The sequence below is a fragment of the Carya illinoinensis genome, chromosome 7 (genome assembly GCF_018687715.1).
Source record: "Carya illinoinensis cultivar Pawnee chromosome 7, C.illinoinensisPawnee_v1, whole genome shotgun sequence".
In the NCBI taxonomy this organism is placed as follows: domain Eukaryota; kingdom Viridiplantae; phylum Streptophyta; class Magnoliopsida; order Fagales; family Juglandaceae; genus Carya; species Carya illinoinensis.
In genome coordinates, this window is record NC_056758.1 from 38,970,719 (window position 1) to 38,987,752 (window position 17,034).

Sequence of the window (17,034 nt, forward strand, 5' to 3'; positions counted from 1 at the left end):
TAGGGGATGTTTGAAAATAATTTTGGTCTCCTCATTTAATTTCGTTCTCAAATATTATTAAAATATAAATATTTTCAAACTAATTATTACAACTTTCCCGAGCTTTTAAACAAAAAAACATTTCAACTTTTTTCAAATCTCAAAATAAAAATTATATTAAAAATTATATTCTAACAACATTTTAACTTTATAATATTTTTTATTTAATTTTTTCTCTCATTTTCTAAAACCCGTAAAACATTAAGTAAAACTATTTCACTACTATTCATAAACCATCTTATTATTATTTACAAAATTTTCATTAAAGTTTAAATTTCAAATCGAATCATGTAAAGTATTTTATTCTCAACTTGTCATTTTTGTGGATATCAAAGAGACAAGGATCAAATATGTAAATACTAAGAATAGTTGCGCTGCATTTGCATGAATTCATACAAATAAAAGTAAAGATTACTTTGATGCTAAATACGAATAGGCATCAAATCAAAACATGCGATCGGTCATAAATGCTAAACATATATATTATATTCCATCAAATAAAAATGAAAGTTCATTGCCTAACTCTTATAGCCAGTTTCACGTTTCTCGTGACATTTTTCTCCCTCAAGTGATGCTCTAAAAGATATGGGACTGTTGCAAAAATAGAACCATCTTATTTCCATTTGGTGGCCGGGATGCGATTTTGTGATCATATCAATAGATAGATGTAAAGCCAAAGTAGTACATAAATAATCTAATTAAAAAAATGGAATTAATAATGTTTTATATTCTATTCAATCCTGTTACATCTTGTAAACAACAATGTCTTGCGTATTGGTCGGACGCACGTAATTACTAAAAAAACAAAAACAAAAAAAGAGTCATGGACCCACGAGTGTGTATTATACGAGTCACCATAACTTTTATTTTATTTTTTCCATATTAATTACAGAATCTTGATAGTGTAGCATGGTTCATAAGCTCTTATCAAAACCTAATTGAAAGCCGACCATCCGATTAAATTCATCAAAATCTAGCCATTATGTGGCATAAATATAAATGGAATGAGAAATAAAATTAAAATACACCAATCTAGGGAATTACTTTCCTTGTACATCATTGGTTTAACATAAATGAAATTAAAGTCGATAAGAAGCGCGTACAGCCAATCAATATGCCTCCTTTTGTTCTTTCAGAAACGTAAGAATCGAGGCGGTGGCCGACCCATGATTAGATTTCCCATTTTCTATCCAATAATTAAGCCTTCACTGGAAAAACAAGTCGTGCATGCACTACCATATTCACAAAATTATTATCATCTGTTTTGTTTTGTATGTCGGGGTTTCATAATTGAATGGATAATGCAGTAACCGGCTGGAAAACGACAGAGTGAGATGCAGACACTCCAGAATATAATATATGTAGTGTCCATATTCCCATAATTATTGACCAAAATTTTGTCGGTTCATTGTGTTATCCGCTTATAATGTATGGCACAGCATCAGCTTAGGCCCAGCTAGAATTGGACCCGCTGGATCATTGCCACGTGTCTGATATCCCTAGTAATGGGACAGTGACACTCAGTTTAGTTCTCTTGGTACAGCAGGGCGGCTTGGGCGCGTCGAATGATGCGATGGACTATGTACTAGATTTAAGGGATTAGAGTTGATTTTTAACATTAGGATAACCAAAAAAAAAAAACTAAATTATTATAGATTGTAGCATCCCAAATTGTACATCGTTTGGCCATTTCATCAGTGTAAAATAATCGCACGTCAATCCAGGTTGTATAAATCCTCGAAGAGCATGCAAATGCCACCAACACATCCCAGAGTCTACCAGACTTGGAGGAGTAGAAGAAAGGTTATATCTAGATGTTAGGAGTATTTCAGGTGTGTAAATAGTAATAAAATAATTTTTTAATAATAATAAAATAATAATGAATAATTTATGAATCGAAGTGAAGTAGTCTGAGAATAGTTATATTACTCTGGATAAATATGCCACAGAGAGTGGCAATGTGCTAGTGACACTAAACATAAAGAACCAACAGATAAAGATCCGATATATAATACAGGGATGGTTACAGTACTCCCGACAAAGTGTGTCATTATAATCCCAATTACATAACAACAAATACATCTACACTCCCATCGACGCAACAACAAGAAAGGCACCACTAGTCGAAGTAAAGTCATAGCAGCAACTACAAGACTGTCAGTATGTTTCCTACCACACATAGAAAGCCCCCAAACTGGGTATGTTAGCATGCAGAGAGAGGGGGAGAGAGAGAGAGAGAGAGAGAGAGAGAGAGAGAGAGAGAGAGATCAGAATAGCTCAACTGATGGAAGGTGCCCGAGTCATCTATACCAGAGGAAGAAACAAACCTCACTCGTCGGAACCATATTCATCACTAGATTCTGGCAGTGCAGGCACAGCAGCACAGCAGAATGACTCCTTATCCTTGAGGAGAAGACAGCTACCATCTGAATTCCATTTCAGGTCGACTATGGTATACTGCTGTAGCGGGACATTGACACAGTAAGCCCCAGAAGGGTTCCACATGTACAAGTGAGGGCTTCCAGTGCAAAGAACGAGTCGTGTGCATGTCGGATCCCAAGCTGCTGCTCTTATAGGGTCTTTCTGCACTAAGATAGCAGCAAGTTCGAGGTGGCGAATGTCCCATATCCAGAGAGCAGTTGGCATGCTATCATTGCGAGTACAGATATACTGGCTATCGCTGCTCCACGACATAAGACCTGCAACAAAAAACTTGGGCTTAAGCCAAATTGTTCATACTGTCTATTGAACCTTCATACAGGGCCAACAGATTTACATCACTGTTAAACCATATCCAGACTTGATATTTTAGGCAGGAAGTTTCACTAGACAGTTCTGCCTACAAGTTGCTTATATCTTAATACATCTTAAAAATAAACAAAGAACCGATTAATCCTTGATGAAAAAATAAATGACCCACTTATTGGCAGAGAAAACTGGTTATCAACATCCCTTCCGGATAGCAGAAAGTACTACCCACTGCTGGCAGGAAATTCCAATGCTACTCCCATTGCTTTTCAGTTGACTGCTTGTAACGCTACATGTTTCAACCAGTCAGCCAATTGTTATCTTGTTGGACAACCAGTCAGCCACTGTCTATTTTGGTTATCTGGGTTTGAACCCTAGGCTATGGAGACCGTTTGCTCAAGTTCTGTACTGCAATAATGTGCTTTTCAAACAAAAACCTCAAAATTGCATCCCAGAATCTGGAACCCCAAAACTCTGAAAGTCCATCACTAACAACCATAGTGCCAAAGAATCTTCCAATGTCAACTTTCACTAAAATTGCATATGGGAATATTCATCTTAATTCACAGACACATTTTTTAAATATATTTATGAGATTACTGTTTGAACACAGTCAACCTGATTTACAACACTCTCCTAACACTGTATCCTCAGATTTGATACTACTGCATCAAATGAATATCATAAAAAACTGCATTTATTTCAACTATATAATAAACAAGGAAGAAGGCGCTTACCAATTCCTTGTTTAGGATTGGGTTTGTCTGCAGGAGGCTTCTGGAAAGGCAAACTGATGGGCAACTCCATAACCTCGTACCTAACTCTGAAGTGTCCTTCTGAAGCATTGTCTTTAAGATAAAGAAACATGGGGAAAAGGCCTCATCAAATGATTGAAAAATTCAATTGTTTATACCAAGTAGCAACTCATGAATCTATTATGTAGAAACCTAAAGAGGTATAGTATTCGAAAAGTGGCAGAACAATTTAAAACAGAGCAATAAGAGATTTTATGAGAAAAACCACAGGTAGGAAACATTACTTACATATGTAAATAACATATTTTATTTCCCTTTCAGAACTCTCACACTTAAGGCATTAAAATAAAGTTTAAGCAAATTAGTGTCCCTCACAAGAAAAAACCTCTCGAACGCCACAAAACTAAAGATATCATTTCGTTTCAAGCAATGCCCGAATAGGGAGCAGCCCCCCCCCCCCCCAAAAAAAAAAAAACCCAAAAAACAACACTAAAGATCTTTAAACACAATAAGTTTATAGGTGTGGGCGTCTTTCCTAGTTTTATTGTTTGCTTAATGAAATGGACACCAGCTCTTATCTTCTTGGCGGCAGCTGTATCATTTCTTTACCGGTAGAAGTTAGAAGGTGCATGTATTGATTCTCTTCTATACCATATAGCAATGCTGAAGGCCAATGATACCAAGGATATATTATTTGGTGCTAGTGATAGTTTTATGGTGTGGGGTGGCTTAAAAAGTGCTGAAAGACTCCAAATGCATTAGCTTTATTTCAGTTATTTGGATGAATATGGAACATATAGCTTTAGGCCATCCATGTTTGCCACGTGTTCCAGATTTGATTACTCCAATTAAACTTGCTTCCTTATGAACAGAACATTGCCTTCTCAATTTAAAACCATTCACTCCAAGTTTCGTGTTCCCCACTGACATTAAGCAATCTTAGCAATGCGTTCTCCATGATGCATAGCTGGCCAGCTACAACCAAGCTGGAACTTTTTTTTTTTTATTATTTTAAATTCAAGCATCCAAAGAGGAGCATTAAAAGGAAGCCTAGACAATTGAATATCAGATTTTTGGGATTAATACAAGTGTCTTTTAGTTGTTGATTTGAGCCTATAAAACATGTTGTTAATGCTGTTTCAGTGTACAAATTTTTTATTAATAAGTTGTGCAACTCTTTTATTCAGAACAGAATGCGAATTAAGGAGGTGATGAAATAAGAGGCCACAGGCATTGAAATGAATAGCAGTGTAACTTTTCAGAAAACGAATTTGAAGCTTACCATGATTATTGTGTATAAAATCGTCACTCAAACACAAGTCAGACATATCAAGTAGCAATGGTTCATCTACCTCCTGCAATTTTATGAGAGAAGGTGAGATAGGTACAAAATATCGACCATCACTGGTTTTGGCAGCATAGGAGGGAATGAAAAAAAAAATACCTTGAATACAGCAGCACAACAAGGACCACGAACGGTCGACAAGTGCATAAATTCAGCAAAAGTTTTCCAAGTTAGGTGATTTAAAACCCGCAACATCTGGTCGTAACTACCCACTGCTAGAAATTGGCCACAAGGAGACCATGAAACACTTTTTACACCCAGTCCACTTTCGTATGCTTGATACTTAAATAGGCATCTCCCATCTGGAGAGTAAATTAGAACCTGTATCAAACAAGCCAACCATAAGCTATTGACATTTCAGCAAGAAGAGTTGCAAATGAAAACAATAAGACAGGCAAAATAAACAAACATCTTAAAACATTAATTAGCCATAAAATAGGAGATAATTAAGTATTGGTAGCATAGATGCACTCCCAGGCACCTATGGAACAAGTTTTATTTGCTAAATAGTTGCAAAAAGATGTTCAGAGTTTAGCAATTTAGTAGCCTGGCATTTGTATTTAAAATGAATAACTACGTCCAACCAATATCAATCAGTACATTCAAACTTTAGTTACAGAACCCATAGACTATAAAGTGCGAAAAAAGTGGTTGCTATACATTTAAAAAAAAAAAAAAAGCAATTAAAAATACAGCAGATTACCTTATATCAATCAGTATCAATCATTACCTTGTATTCAAGAGGCGAATCCCAGATAACTACAGCACTATCATCTGGTGACCATTCAATATCAGCCAAGTCCAATGTGTCAACAGCAAAAACACCCATTATCTCCCATGAATTACAAGACAGCAGATTCACATAGTCCTTGCAATCACGCCGTGTGCAAATTGCGGCAAATTTACCATCTTGGGTGAAAGAAACACCCTTGGAAGCATGCTTTGGCCATTGCACATGCACACATGCTGTGTTCACTAGTGACCAAACTGTTAACCGCAATTGAAAATCTGAAGTTGTAAGTATGTGCCGGCTATCTGGGCTCCACCTAGCATAAGCAATACCAGCAGGGCCGTCATCTATCTTGCATGTCCATTCAGGTTGGGTCAATGACCATGCCTGTATCATTGGTCTTTTATAGAGACCACAAAGAATGTATTCAGAATCAAGAGCCCATTCAATATAGCTTATCTTGTCCAAGCATGAAAACAACTGCACAACCTGCATTTGAAATTATAAGATAGATTCATCTACTAGATACAATTCAAATTTCATTTAGATGCTCAATCAACAAGTCGGGAATTCTCGATTGCAATGAACACGTTCATAGAAAGCAAAGATTCAGAAGACAGTTCTGAGCATTTACTATTAATATTCATAATCACTCTCGGGGGGCTTATTTTACTACCACTACAGATTTGTTACACAATGAATTGACTTGTCACTCAAAGTGATGAAAGACATTTTTTTCCCTTAATCATTACCATTCTCTGCAATGCCCATGACAAACCATGTGTGCTCCGAAATACGCATGTAATGATTTGACAATCCAATTAGATAGTTCCAAAAGAGAACCTTTTGTCATGTGCAAATAAGAGACACAAACTAGACTGAATTCCTTCATGTGTAAAAATGAGATACGGAATCAAAGTAGTCTGCTCTTGTTAAGTCTGATGACCTTGAAACTTCCAAACCTTGACCAAGATCACTAAAATCAATCAATTTTAATTCACGATTTGGTAGTTCTTAAAACCATTGCTACCGCGATCCTCAGAAATTAAAAGGGCTCTCTAAGTCAGGGCATCAACAGAAGTATGTTTTAAAGATTAGTTACTTTTGTCTTGTGTAGCTCGCCACGTGCAAATTTCAATTGTTCAGAAAACTCCCGTTGCGCCTTTTGTTCACTTATGCAGAGTTATAAGACTGTCCAATCGTACTATAGAATTTGAAGTTTTGGAAATACAGAGCTAAGAAGTTCACATCCGGTGTCCAACTCCTAAACCAAGACATCGCTTCTAATGATGTAAGATTGCATACTCAGACCCAAATCAGGTTTTAACTCGCTGCATAATGTCAATGCAATTAGTAAAGGGTCATGCAAGTTCAGACTTCATGCGATTAAAAACTTCATCAGTTCACACGCACAAACTCCATCCTCTTACTCTCTCTTTCTCTTTTTATAGAAGGTAAAAATAGTATCTGGCTAAGCCAAGCAGAACTCTGAGCTTAAATTAAGGTGTCAAATACCATATTATCCGAGATCCGCAGATCAAAAAATGAATTCATCATCTAAATTTTCACCTACATTGTCCCAGAAACCAAACCGAAAATCGATTTTCATTCATCTTAAAGGGATCGATTATATCTCAAGTCAGCAGCCAAATAGCCACTATACAAAACACCAATTACATTTAAATTCAGTGAAAAGTATGTATATATACACACCTTAAAGGAGAGAGTGTCCCGGATGACGAGGCGATAATCGACGGCGACGGCTATGAAGCGTGCGTTGGGCGAGAAGCAACAGGGCCCCGTCTGCTTGTAAGCTTCGGTGAACTCCATCTTCTATTAAGTCAGAGGATTGTCAAGTTCATAGATCCAATGCCGGGCGCAAGTACTCAATGTGTTTGATGAAACCTCTAGTCCACGGTTCAGGTAAACACTGCAACTGGAGTACAGAGCGTTTCAGAGGCGAGTGGTAGATCTGTGCGAGGACCGTATCTCTAGGATTCGAATTTCATCTTTTTCCTCCTTGGGAATGTGATTTCAAATTTGAGAGAGATTCTGAGATAACAGATTTTTCTTTTTACTTTTACTTTTTTGCTTTCTGAGGGGATTTATTAGAAGGAGCCACTAGTCATGTTACACACGGCATATTTATAAGTTTTTATAAGAAATAAAGATACTTTTTATAAGATATATAAATATTTTTTATAAGTTGTGTGGTGGCTATTCTTAATATTTTTTTATTAATTAAATTATTTAATACAAATTATAAATATGATTTTCTTTTTATTTTATACATCCCTATGATCCCATGGGAATTAGCTGAATTCGAAGATTTCCATTAATGGTTGGTTGGATTGTTGAGGAAATCTGGTATTTTGTTTCTTCAGCGTCTAATTTCTCACGTTATTATTTTTTATTCATAAACTGTAAGATTGTTATAACCATACGACACATTGGTCGTATTTATATTTGAGTTATTCTTATGCGCTATCCAATTTAACAGTTCTTCTCGTTATACATGTTAGATTATTAGATTCACCATCTTTTAGATCTGATATTTTAAGTATGATCTTTATAGCTAAAAAAAGACAAGTGCGTTGTTTTCACGCGTCATCACATATTCTGAAATCTATTGAAGTTGGTCCAAACTATAATTCATATTTTTTCGTATTTATCTTACCGTTTTTCTTTTTTATTTCATTATTGTTAATTAAAATTTAAAATATATATATATAAAAAATAGTTCATCTCTCAAACTTTTATTTGTAGAGATTGAGTCATCTCTTTCTATGAATGTGAGGTCAAGTCTCTATTTAAGTAGAGAGTGATGTCTCTTGGACGTCTGTCTGTAGAGAGTATCAGAAGTAATGAAAATCAGAACAATCACAAAAATAAATAGTATATTGGTCGAATTCCAAATGCATTATTTTAATTTATGATGTCATGTTTGATATGAGATATCTCATAATGTTAGTTTCTTGATGGATGAATGGTGACAGTTTTTTTCAAAAAAATACAAAAAATAAAAATAATTGTTAACTTTCCCAAATCATTATTTCGTTTTTGTCTCCAATTGTATAAGCTTGTTAGATACAAATGTTTGAACATTCGACTTAAATACAAAATATAGAACATTTTTTCTATTTTTCAGAAATATAAAGTACACATACCCTTGATTTTTTCCATTTTTAATGAAAATTATGCAATTTTCGTCTCATTTTGCTAGTGTTGTATTTTTTTTATCACTTTTGAATTATCTCTTATTTCAAATAAATAAAAATTTAAAAAATTGATATGTAAAATTAAAGTATTGCTACATACAATCACTTTTGTGTATTACCTGTGCACTCCACTAATATGATTGACTGGATTAATTTTTTTAATATATAACTAATAATATTATTAAAGTATATAAGAGAGCACGTAAAAATAACTGTAAATAGAATTTTTGATAAAGTTGAGAGGTATCAAAGCCTCTTCGAAACAACCTGTCTGAACATAGGAGAATTACAGCCCGTCAGTAACAATTAGACACGTAGAAACGTAGAAAGTGGGAAAATGCACACTACATAGACACACCCGATTAAAACCCATAACAAATGAAAAGAGAAAGGGAAAAGCTTCAAAAATTCGTACGAACTCGTGCCCCTACCCCACTTCATAGCTCTGTGAATGATAGCAGAGAAACGTTCGATCGTCACCGCCTCGTGTACAAGTTCTGTCCACACCATCATTTTACACCTTGGCTCTCTATTCCTTAGTAGAGATCATGTCCTCTTAAATTAATCCCATTTCTATATCCTTAAAATCCTTCCCTACCCATGCCTCAACCTTTGAAACCCTAACAAATTTCAAGCCAACCTTTTTGTTTCCATAAAGAGTGTGTCTTTGATTCTCATAACTTGAGGTTTGAAATCTTATAAAGTTCTCGATTTTCATTGCCAAAATTATATAAGTCATAATCTCAAAGCTAATATTTCTTAAGAAAGCAAGAAGGGTAAAGAGGTTCAAGCTTCTCAAGCTTTACATTTATGGGCTTCTTGATGAGTATAGTTAGCCTTCTCCTTCAACCAACCCCATCATTCATTACCGTATAAACCATTTCAAGAACAAAAGTTCTTGAGATATTTCTTCAATGTTCTTTCTATATATAAGATGTTGTGTGTGTTTTTTTATCCATTTCAATCCACGACATTTTTTAACATTTAGGAAAAAAAACAAAAATGCACCGGTTCAAATGCCATTGTCTACCTAGCAATTATCACTTTAAAACTAGGTGCATATAGGTATAGTCATACAATATTTGGGGAGAGTTTGAGAAGGCAAGGAATTTGGCCTAATATCTTGCAGGGGATGAGAATGGGGTCGAGATCTCAGTTTGGGTTGGGATGGAAGGGAAGACAAAGATTGATGGAGGGCATGGGAAAGCTGTGATGAATTGTTGATCAGGTGTAGGCAAATGCACAATATGTAAAATAGAACAGAACTATTAGGTACAGTCATCATATACAAGCGGCGTGTAAGCGAATGTACGGAATGAATAAATAATAATAATAAAAATGACAAAAACTTACCTCTCTCTTTCTTTTTCTTCTTTCTCATCTCTCTATTTTTTTTTATTTTTTGCTAATCTCCTTCTCGCCTCTGGGTTCTTCTTTCTCATCATCTTCTTCCCCCATCTTATTTCTTTCAAACTTGTCTCTGTTGTCCTTCACTGGTTCACCTTATACCGTATCCATTTTGCCAAAACCACCTAACACCGACAAACTCTCTTTGATATATTCCTCTCTCTCTCTCTCTCTCTCTCTCTCTCTCTCTCTCTCTCTCTCTCTCTCTCTCTCTCTCTCTCTCTCTCTCTCTCTCTCTCTCTCGTATTTTGGTATTCTTATATTTTTTTCAGTCCCGTTTATCTCTCTGCTACCGGTTAGATTTTCTTTTCGATGGGAAAATGTCAGGTTGGTTTTAAAATGTCCCATCATCCCATAGTATTCAATCAAATGTTTTTTTCATTTTATTATTTTTTTTTCCTGTCTTAAAACCCGAATCTCTATGGATAAATGCAAGCGGTTGGCCTTTGAAATGGATCTAAAGGCAAATACATTCAACTATAGATGCACCTTCTTTTTTATTATTCTAAAAAGAACATTCTTAGTTTATCTTTACCACAGCTTGTCATCGTCTTCAACGAGGGAGGGAGCACTGAACGACACTAATCTCTCCACCTCATCTCCACTTGAAGATTTGAAAACCACAAAATGAATTGAAGACTATGGTCAAACTTAGGGAATAAATAACCACACTTATTCAAGACATTTCATGAAACTTTGCACTGATATGAAGCCAAAGACCCACACAACAATCTAGGAGTGCTGCCCGCACCATACGGTGCAGGGTAGACCCCCCCGCCCCCGATGTGTGGGGGTAGGATACCCCGTCCCGCATGACGGGATGCGAATTGGAGGGCAATCCGTCCACCTCCTAGCACCACTACTGGGCCTTGGGTCCAGAAGCAATTTATGGGTCAAAAATGACTCATAAACCTCAGCAATGAGCCAAAAATGGCCCACAAGCTTTTATTTTTTGCCCTAAAAAGCTTGGAGGCTATTTTCAACCCATAAAATTATAAGTAAAAAGAAAAAAAAATTTTAAAAACCAGAATAAAAAAAAATTATCTTTGATGGTAATTGATTTTATGACTAATAAAAGTTACTAGTCTAAGAGTCTAATACCTAATAAACTAATAATAATAACTAAACTATTACAAAATTGAAAGGCTAAACAATTACAAAATTACAAACATAAAAATGTCAAAGGGACATTGTATCAACATTACAAATCATTGAATACAAAATATGAACATATAATTAAAAATTGAATATCCTAAAGAGGGATTCAGAGAGCTGTCAGCTGTGGTTTGTCTTTGACTGTGACACTTGAGGCGGTCCGAACTTGAGCACATTTTTATACTGCAGAGGTGCTAGACGTCGTCTCATGTGTTATTACAAGAATTAATATTAAAATTAATAACGACGAAATCGAAATGAATATAAATAAATCAAAATAATAAAATAAAAAACAATTATCAGGTGGTCCAAATTCAGATTGATCACCACCCTTATCGGTCTTCTTAAAATTTAAAATATCCGGAACATGAATATCCTTTCCTATCGTCCAACTCTGTGTGCATATCAATACATCTACAGTTGTAGGAGACAATGAACTACGGAAAGAATCCAATATACGATCTCCAGTACTAAAGGTTGACTCTGAGATAACAGCACTAATAGGGATGACCAAAATACAATGGGCAATCTCAGAAATAATAGGATATTTATTTGAGACATTCTTCCACCATCCTAATATATCGAAATTATCATCATCATCTTGGACCATATCCGCTGATAAATAGTTGTCTAACTCGAAAACCACCTCCGTAGATTGATGGACTAGTGTGGGATTTTGTGCGAGGGTTTTAGTCCACGACATTCTGCACTTCTTTGTAGGAGGCTCGGTCACGGTGTCTGTAGAAGGCGTTGGGGTAGGTGTATGTGTCTTGGATGCAGTACTACCCTTAATTGCATTAAACTCATAATACAATTTAATCAGGGTATATCGGGCCAATTCACCAATAAATTCAATCCATATCCGATCGTGAGCAAGTCACAACCCATATAACAAGCCTGAAACTTTCAGACGGGGATCAAGAATAACTGCCACATATAATAAAATATTCATTATAGTCAAATCTCCCAAAACTTGTCATATTTTAGTATCATAATCACTGCCATCCCCCCATTATTTCATTTGAACCCCTACGTATATCTTCTAATTCTTCTTTCACCTTACATATTTGTTAACAAAATCCATAGGATTTAGGGTACAAAAAACCAGATATATTCAATGTGACATCGTAAAATAATCTGAGAAAATCAACAAAAATAGAAACTACCACCCAATCATCATCATTAGGCTTTCGTAATCCCCTGTGCTCATCAAAGTATTTGACATATTGGATGTCTTAATCACCCAATAATTGAAAGGCTACCTTCTATTCTTAGGCCGCCTCTAACATCAAAAAGGTTAAGTTCCATCTGGTAGGAACATCAGTATAAAGACATTTCTTCGATGTTATACCCGCAGCCTTTGCAACAACTTTGAATTTCACAAATTTAGAAAGAGAATACCTTACAAATTTCACAGTCATTCTAACTCGTGCAACCGAGTCATCAACATTTTTCAACTCCTCAGTCATAATTAAATTTAAAATATGTGTAGCACATCTAACATGCAAATATTCATCACTCAAGATTGTCTTATTTGATATTTAAAATAATTTTTTAGATATCCTAAGACAACATTATTAACCGAAACAGTCAAAATTTTTTCCAATCCCCACTGCTTTATTGCGGCCTCTAAGGTTTTTCCAATTGTCTCATCCTTATGATCAGTTATTTGACAAAATTTAATAATCTTTTTGTGAAGAACCCAATCAGAATCAATAAAATACACAGTCAACGCATGTAATTCATATTTTGGATAGAAGTCCAAGTATCGGTAACGAGACAAACTACTAAACCCGCCAATTGACCCTTAAAAACATTTTTATCATGGAAGTACATCTTTTTAATATCTTTTGCCACATTGTGACGAGAATGAAATACAAATCTCGGTTCTAACTCTTGGAACCCTTTACCCTCCACAAACTGAAAAGGCAGCTCGTCCATGACAATCATACGAGCTAACTTTCTTCTACATTCATCGAGATTATACTTCGTATGCCCCTTCAATGTTGAACCCCCGGCCCCACTACTCCAATCCGCCATTTTAAAATCTAGTCTAGATTGATCATTCTCTACTAAAAATTTTAAAATTGGACTCTTATTGTATTGTTCCTCTAAATGGACCTTCATTTAGGATGTATCATGTTTCCTATAATGACATCCATAGATTTTTTTCACAATGATTACATTTAGCTTGTGGGTTGTTGGGATCACCATCCTCTAATTTGGTAAAGTGTTGCCAAACTATGGATATAGGTTTCTTGCCCTATGCGGGTTTCGAGGTAGGGCAAGGTGTATTCCCTATAGGGGTAAGAGTATGGTTATATTCTGGGTTAGGGGTATTGGCTGGGGCAGGTGAGCTATCACTGAAATCCGAAAACATTCCTTATTCTCTAACACGAAAAAAAATTTTCAAAGTGCAATTCAACATAATAATAAAAAACTGCATATAAATAGTAGACCCACACATCTTTTTAATTGTTTTTTTAGGGGTTTCATTGATTAGAACTCCAAAAAATATTAGGGTTTCGGATTGGAACCACGGAATTCGAAACAAATTACAATCACAGCAAGAAAACACATGCACAATGATCATGAATCCATAGCACACAAGTCACAAATATTCCCATCTTCCATCTCCGATTCAATCCATCATTTTTTCAATCTTCGATCAAAACTCAAAAATAAAAAATAAAAAATAACAGAGAAAAAAATTGTGTGTTCTTACCGTGTGCCGTGCGAGAGAGAGGAGAGAACGAGAGGCTGCAAGACTGCGAGAGAGAGGAGAGACTACAAGACTGTGAGGGTGCGACTGAGAGAGAGAGATTTCGAGAAGCTGTCGAAGGGATTCAAGGGAAGGGGGCGACGCGGGGTGGGGGGGTTACCCCTGGGTTAAAACATGGACAAAATGGTGCCATTTCATTAAGTAACTTAATCAGCGAGCACCCTTTTATAGATGAAACGACGCCGTTTTGTCATGTACAAAACGATGTCGTTTCATCTATAAAATCTATTTATTATATATAAATATATAATATAATATATATATTATATGTATATGTATAACGGGGCGGGGAGGGGGAAAACCGGAGCGGGGTCGTTGCCCCTCCGTCCCCCGCCTTCGCTGGGGGCGTCCCATACGGGTGAGGTCCCTTGTCCCCCGCCCTTGATGTGCCAATGTCCCGCCCCGCATATGCAGGGACGGGGCGAACGGGGCGGAGCAGTGGGGTCCGGAACCCCGTTGCCCACCCTTACAACAATCAACTTGCTGGACGTCGATAATGTGTAAATCTAGGAGCTTTACAGAGAAAGTTGACACACCATTTATTTTTATTTATTTATTTTTTCCTTCTTCTTAACTCCTCTCTCTCTCTCTCTCTCTCTTTTCTCTTAAGTTTGAGTCGGCAATCGACAAAATTGATAGAGAGAGAATGAAAAAGATAAGAGATCAAATATTTTTATTTATTTATTAAATGACATGGATTGCACCTGACACTTGCAACAGGCATTTTTCAAAAAAGAAGACTGACGTGGAGAGTTGTTATTAGAAGACTATTTATTGAATAAGAACAGTTGGACCGGTTTGAAAGTTTTCTATAAATGTATAACCCTAGCAAAATCAGTCTAGGGACATTTTTGTCTGTATTGACACTCTTGTCCATTCAGGTGATTTGCTCAATCATGCAAAAGTTAAAAAAGAGGAAACACCTCCCATTGTCAGCCTGGGTACATTCATACTACTTTTTAAGATAAATTGAATTGATAAGCTTTATAGTCTCATTTTTTGTCATCGCATTATATTGCGTTAAAAAAAAATTTACTTCTCCACGTGTCAATTATTAACATGTTAAAAACTATTAAATTTAAAATTTAAAATTTTAATTTCAAAATAAAACTAATAAAATTAGTTTTATATGTAAAATTATAAGTGCTATATGTAATATTATTCATTATTAACAATAATAATTAAAATAGTTGCAAGGGGTGACAATAAATTGACATTCAAACACCACTTGTTTGAGATGGTACAATATGTTCAAACACTACTTGTTGCTATTTGTGACGGGGGTCGATCAACAACCAATAACTCAATCATAAATTTATAAAGACACGGCATCTTTAGAGAGAGATAATAAGAATAATAAGTAAAATAACTAATTAGTTTAACAGTAATAAAATAAATAAATAAAATACCAATAATGTACGGTGTAGGCAGAGTACCTTTCCTCTAAAAAAAAATGCATGTTGACATGCAAATTTGTAACGCTACCGTTTTTGTAATCAAATGCCTAGTGCGTTTGCTTGTACACACTTGCACGTATTCATTTTTTTGTTCCTCGTTGACTATTTTAGTATATTTATAAATATTAATAAAATAGTTTGAATTAAAATATCTTATTAGATTTTAAAAAATAATAGAGAAAAAGTTGAATACAAATATTATAAAGTTAAAAATTTATATAGATATTATTTTTTAGATTAAATGCTAGATATAATCATAAATTGTGTAAGCATCGCGAGTTTATTTTGAAAAAAATAGTGTCTATTATTAACAAATTAATTTTTTTTTGTGTAGGTGTTATATTTACTAACTTATTTCAAAATATGTGTGTGACGCTTGCGTACTTTATGACTATTTTTAATATTATTTTTATTTTAAAATTGAAAAAATAGTATTATTTTTTGTACCTTATTTGAGAATTGAAAATTGTAATAATTAAATAATAATTAGATGAAAAAATTGAAGATTTAAAATTTAGAAATACCACTTGTACAAAACACAATAAAATTACAAAATAATTTTATTTTCCAAAAATAATTTAATAAGAGTTGATACCGTTTGGTTAGCCAACTTAACTCAATTCATCTTATCTAATCATTACAACTTTTATAACTTCTAAACACAAAATACAATAAATAATTTAACTTTTTTAAATTTCAATTCCACTTTTTCAAATCTTAAACTAATAATAATATTAAAAAATAATATTTTAAACTTTCATCTTAACTCAACTCACTATCCAAACTGAGTTTAAAGACAATTTTCGCCCATCATTTTCCAACATAAAATAACGGAAATATTTTTTGGGGCATAAATTAACGGACTAAACATATAGAAACCAACCCTAGAGCATTGGCATTGACTTCATCAAAAGTCAAGCTAAATGTATAAAATGATAAATATGTGTAAATCAAAACTACATTTGATTCATTAAATGAGAAATGTGGAGTTTTGAGTTACAGTAAATCTATAGTTTCTTTCAAATTTAAAGGGTTACTATACACTCATCAATCAATTATTTTATTACATTTTAATTTCCAACTGTTATACTTTATTTTTCCTCTCTCATTTTTTTTCCCTGCAACCTAAATTTTATTTCAGTTTTGGATTTATGGTCAGCCCCAAATATAAAATTAAATTATTAATGTATCTATAGTTAGTTTAATTGCTAAAAATGAAAAAAAATATTATTATTAAAAAAATAATATTATATTATTATTTTGATTAATTCAATAGTTAATTCAATGTAAAATTATAGATAAGAAGGTTTTAAATTTATAAAAAATTTGTATTTTTATCAAATTTTGAATATAATTTTCATAAATTCAATGTGAATGCTCCCACACTCCGACTGGGCC

The 17,034-nt window shown here is 34.4% G+C and overlaps 1 protein-coding gene across 2 annotated transcripts; it reads right to left on the bottom strand.

The window, feature by feature from the left end:
• Positions 1 to 2,018: 2,018 nt before the first annotated feature.
• LOC122317161 (WD repeat-containing protein WRAP73) lies at positions 2,019 to 7,729 on the bottom strand. Of its 2 annotated transcripts, none has more exons than XM_043134109.1 (6): positions 7,331 to 7,729; positions 5,618 to 6,017; positions 4,987 to 5,208; positions 4,825 to 4,897; positions 3,525 to 3,635; positions 2,019 to 2,738 (listed from the first exon to the last, which is right to left on the bottom strand). In XM_043134109.1, the coding sequence occupies exons 2-6, from the start codon at positions 6,011 to 6,013 to the stop codon at positions 2,368 to 2,370; spliced, it is 1,173 nt and encodes a 390-aa protein (XP_042990043.1). In that variant the 5' UTR covers positions 6,014 to 6,017; positions 7,331 to 7,729; the 3' UTR covers positions 2,019 to 2,367. The 2 variants fall into 2 exon arrangements, with proteins under 2 accessions (XP_042990043.1, XP_042990042.1); XM_043134108.1 differs by having other exon boundaries at positions 5,618 to 6,106; positions 7,331 to 7,728.
• Positions 7,730 to 17,034: the final 9,305 nt, after the last annotated feature.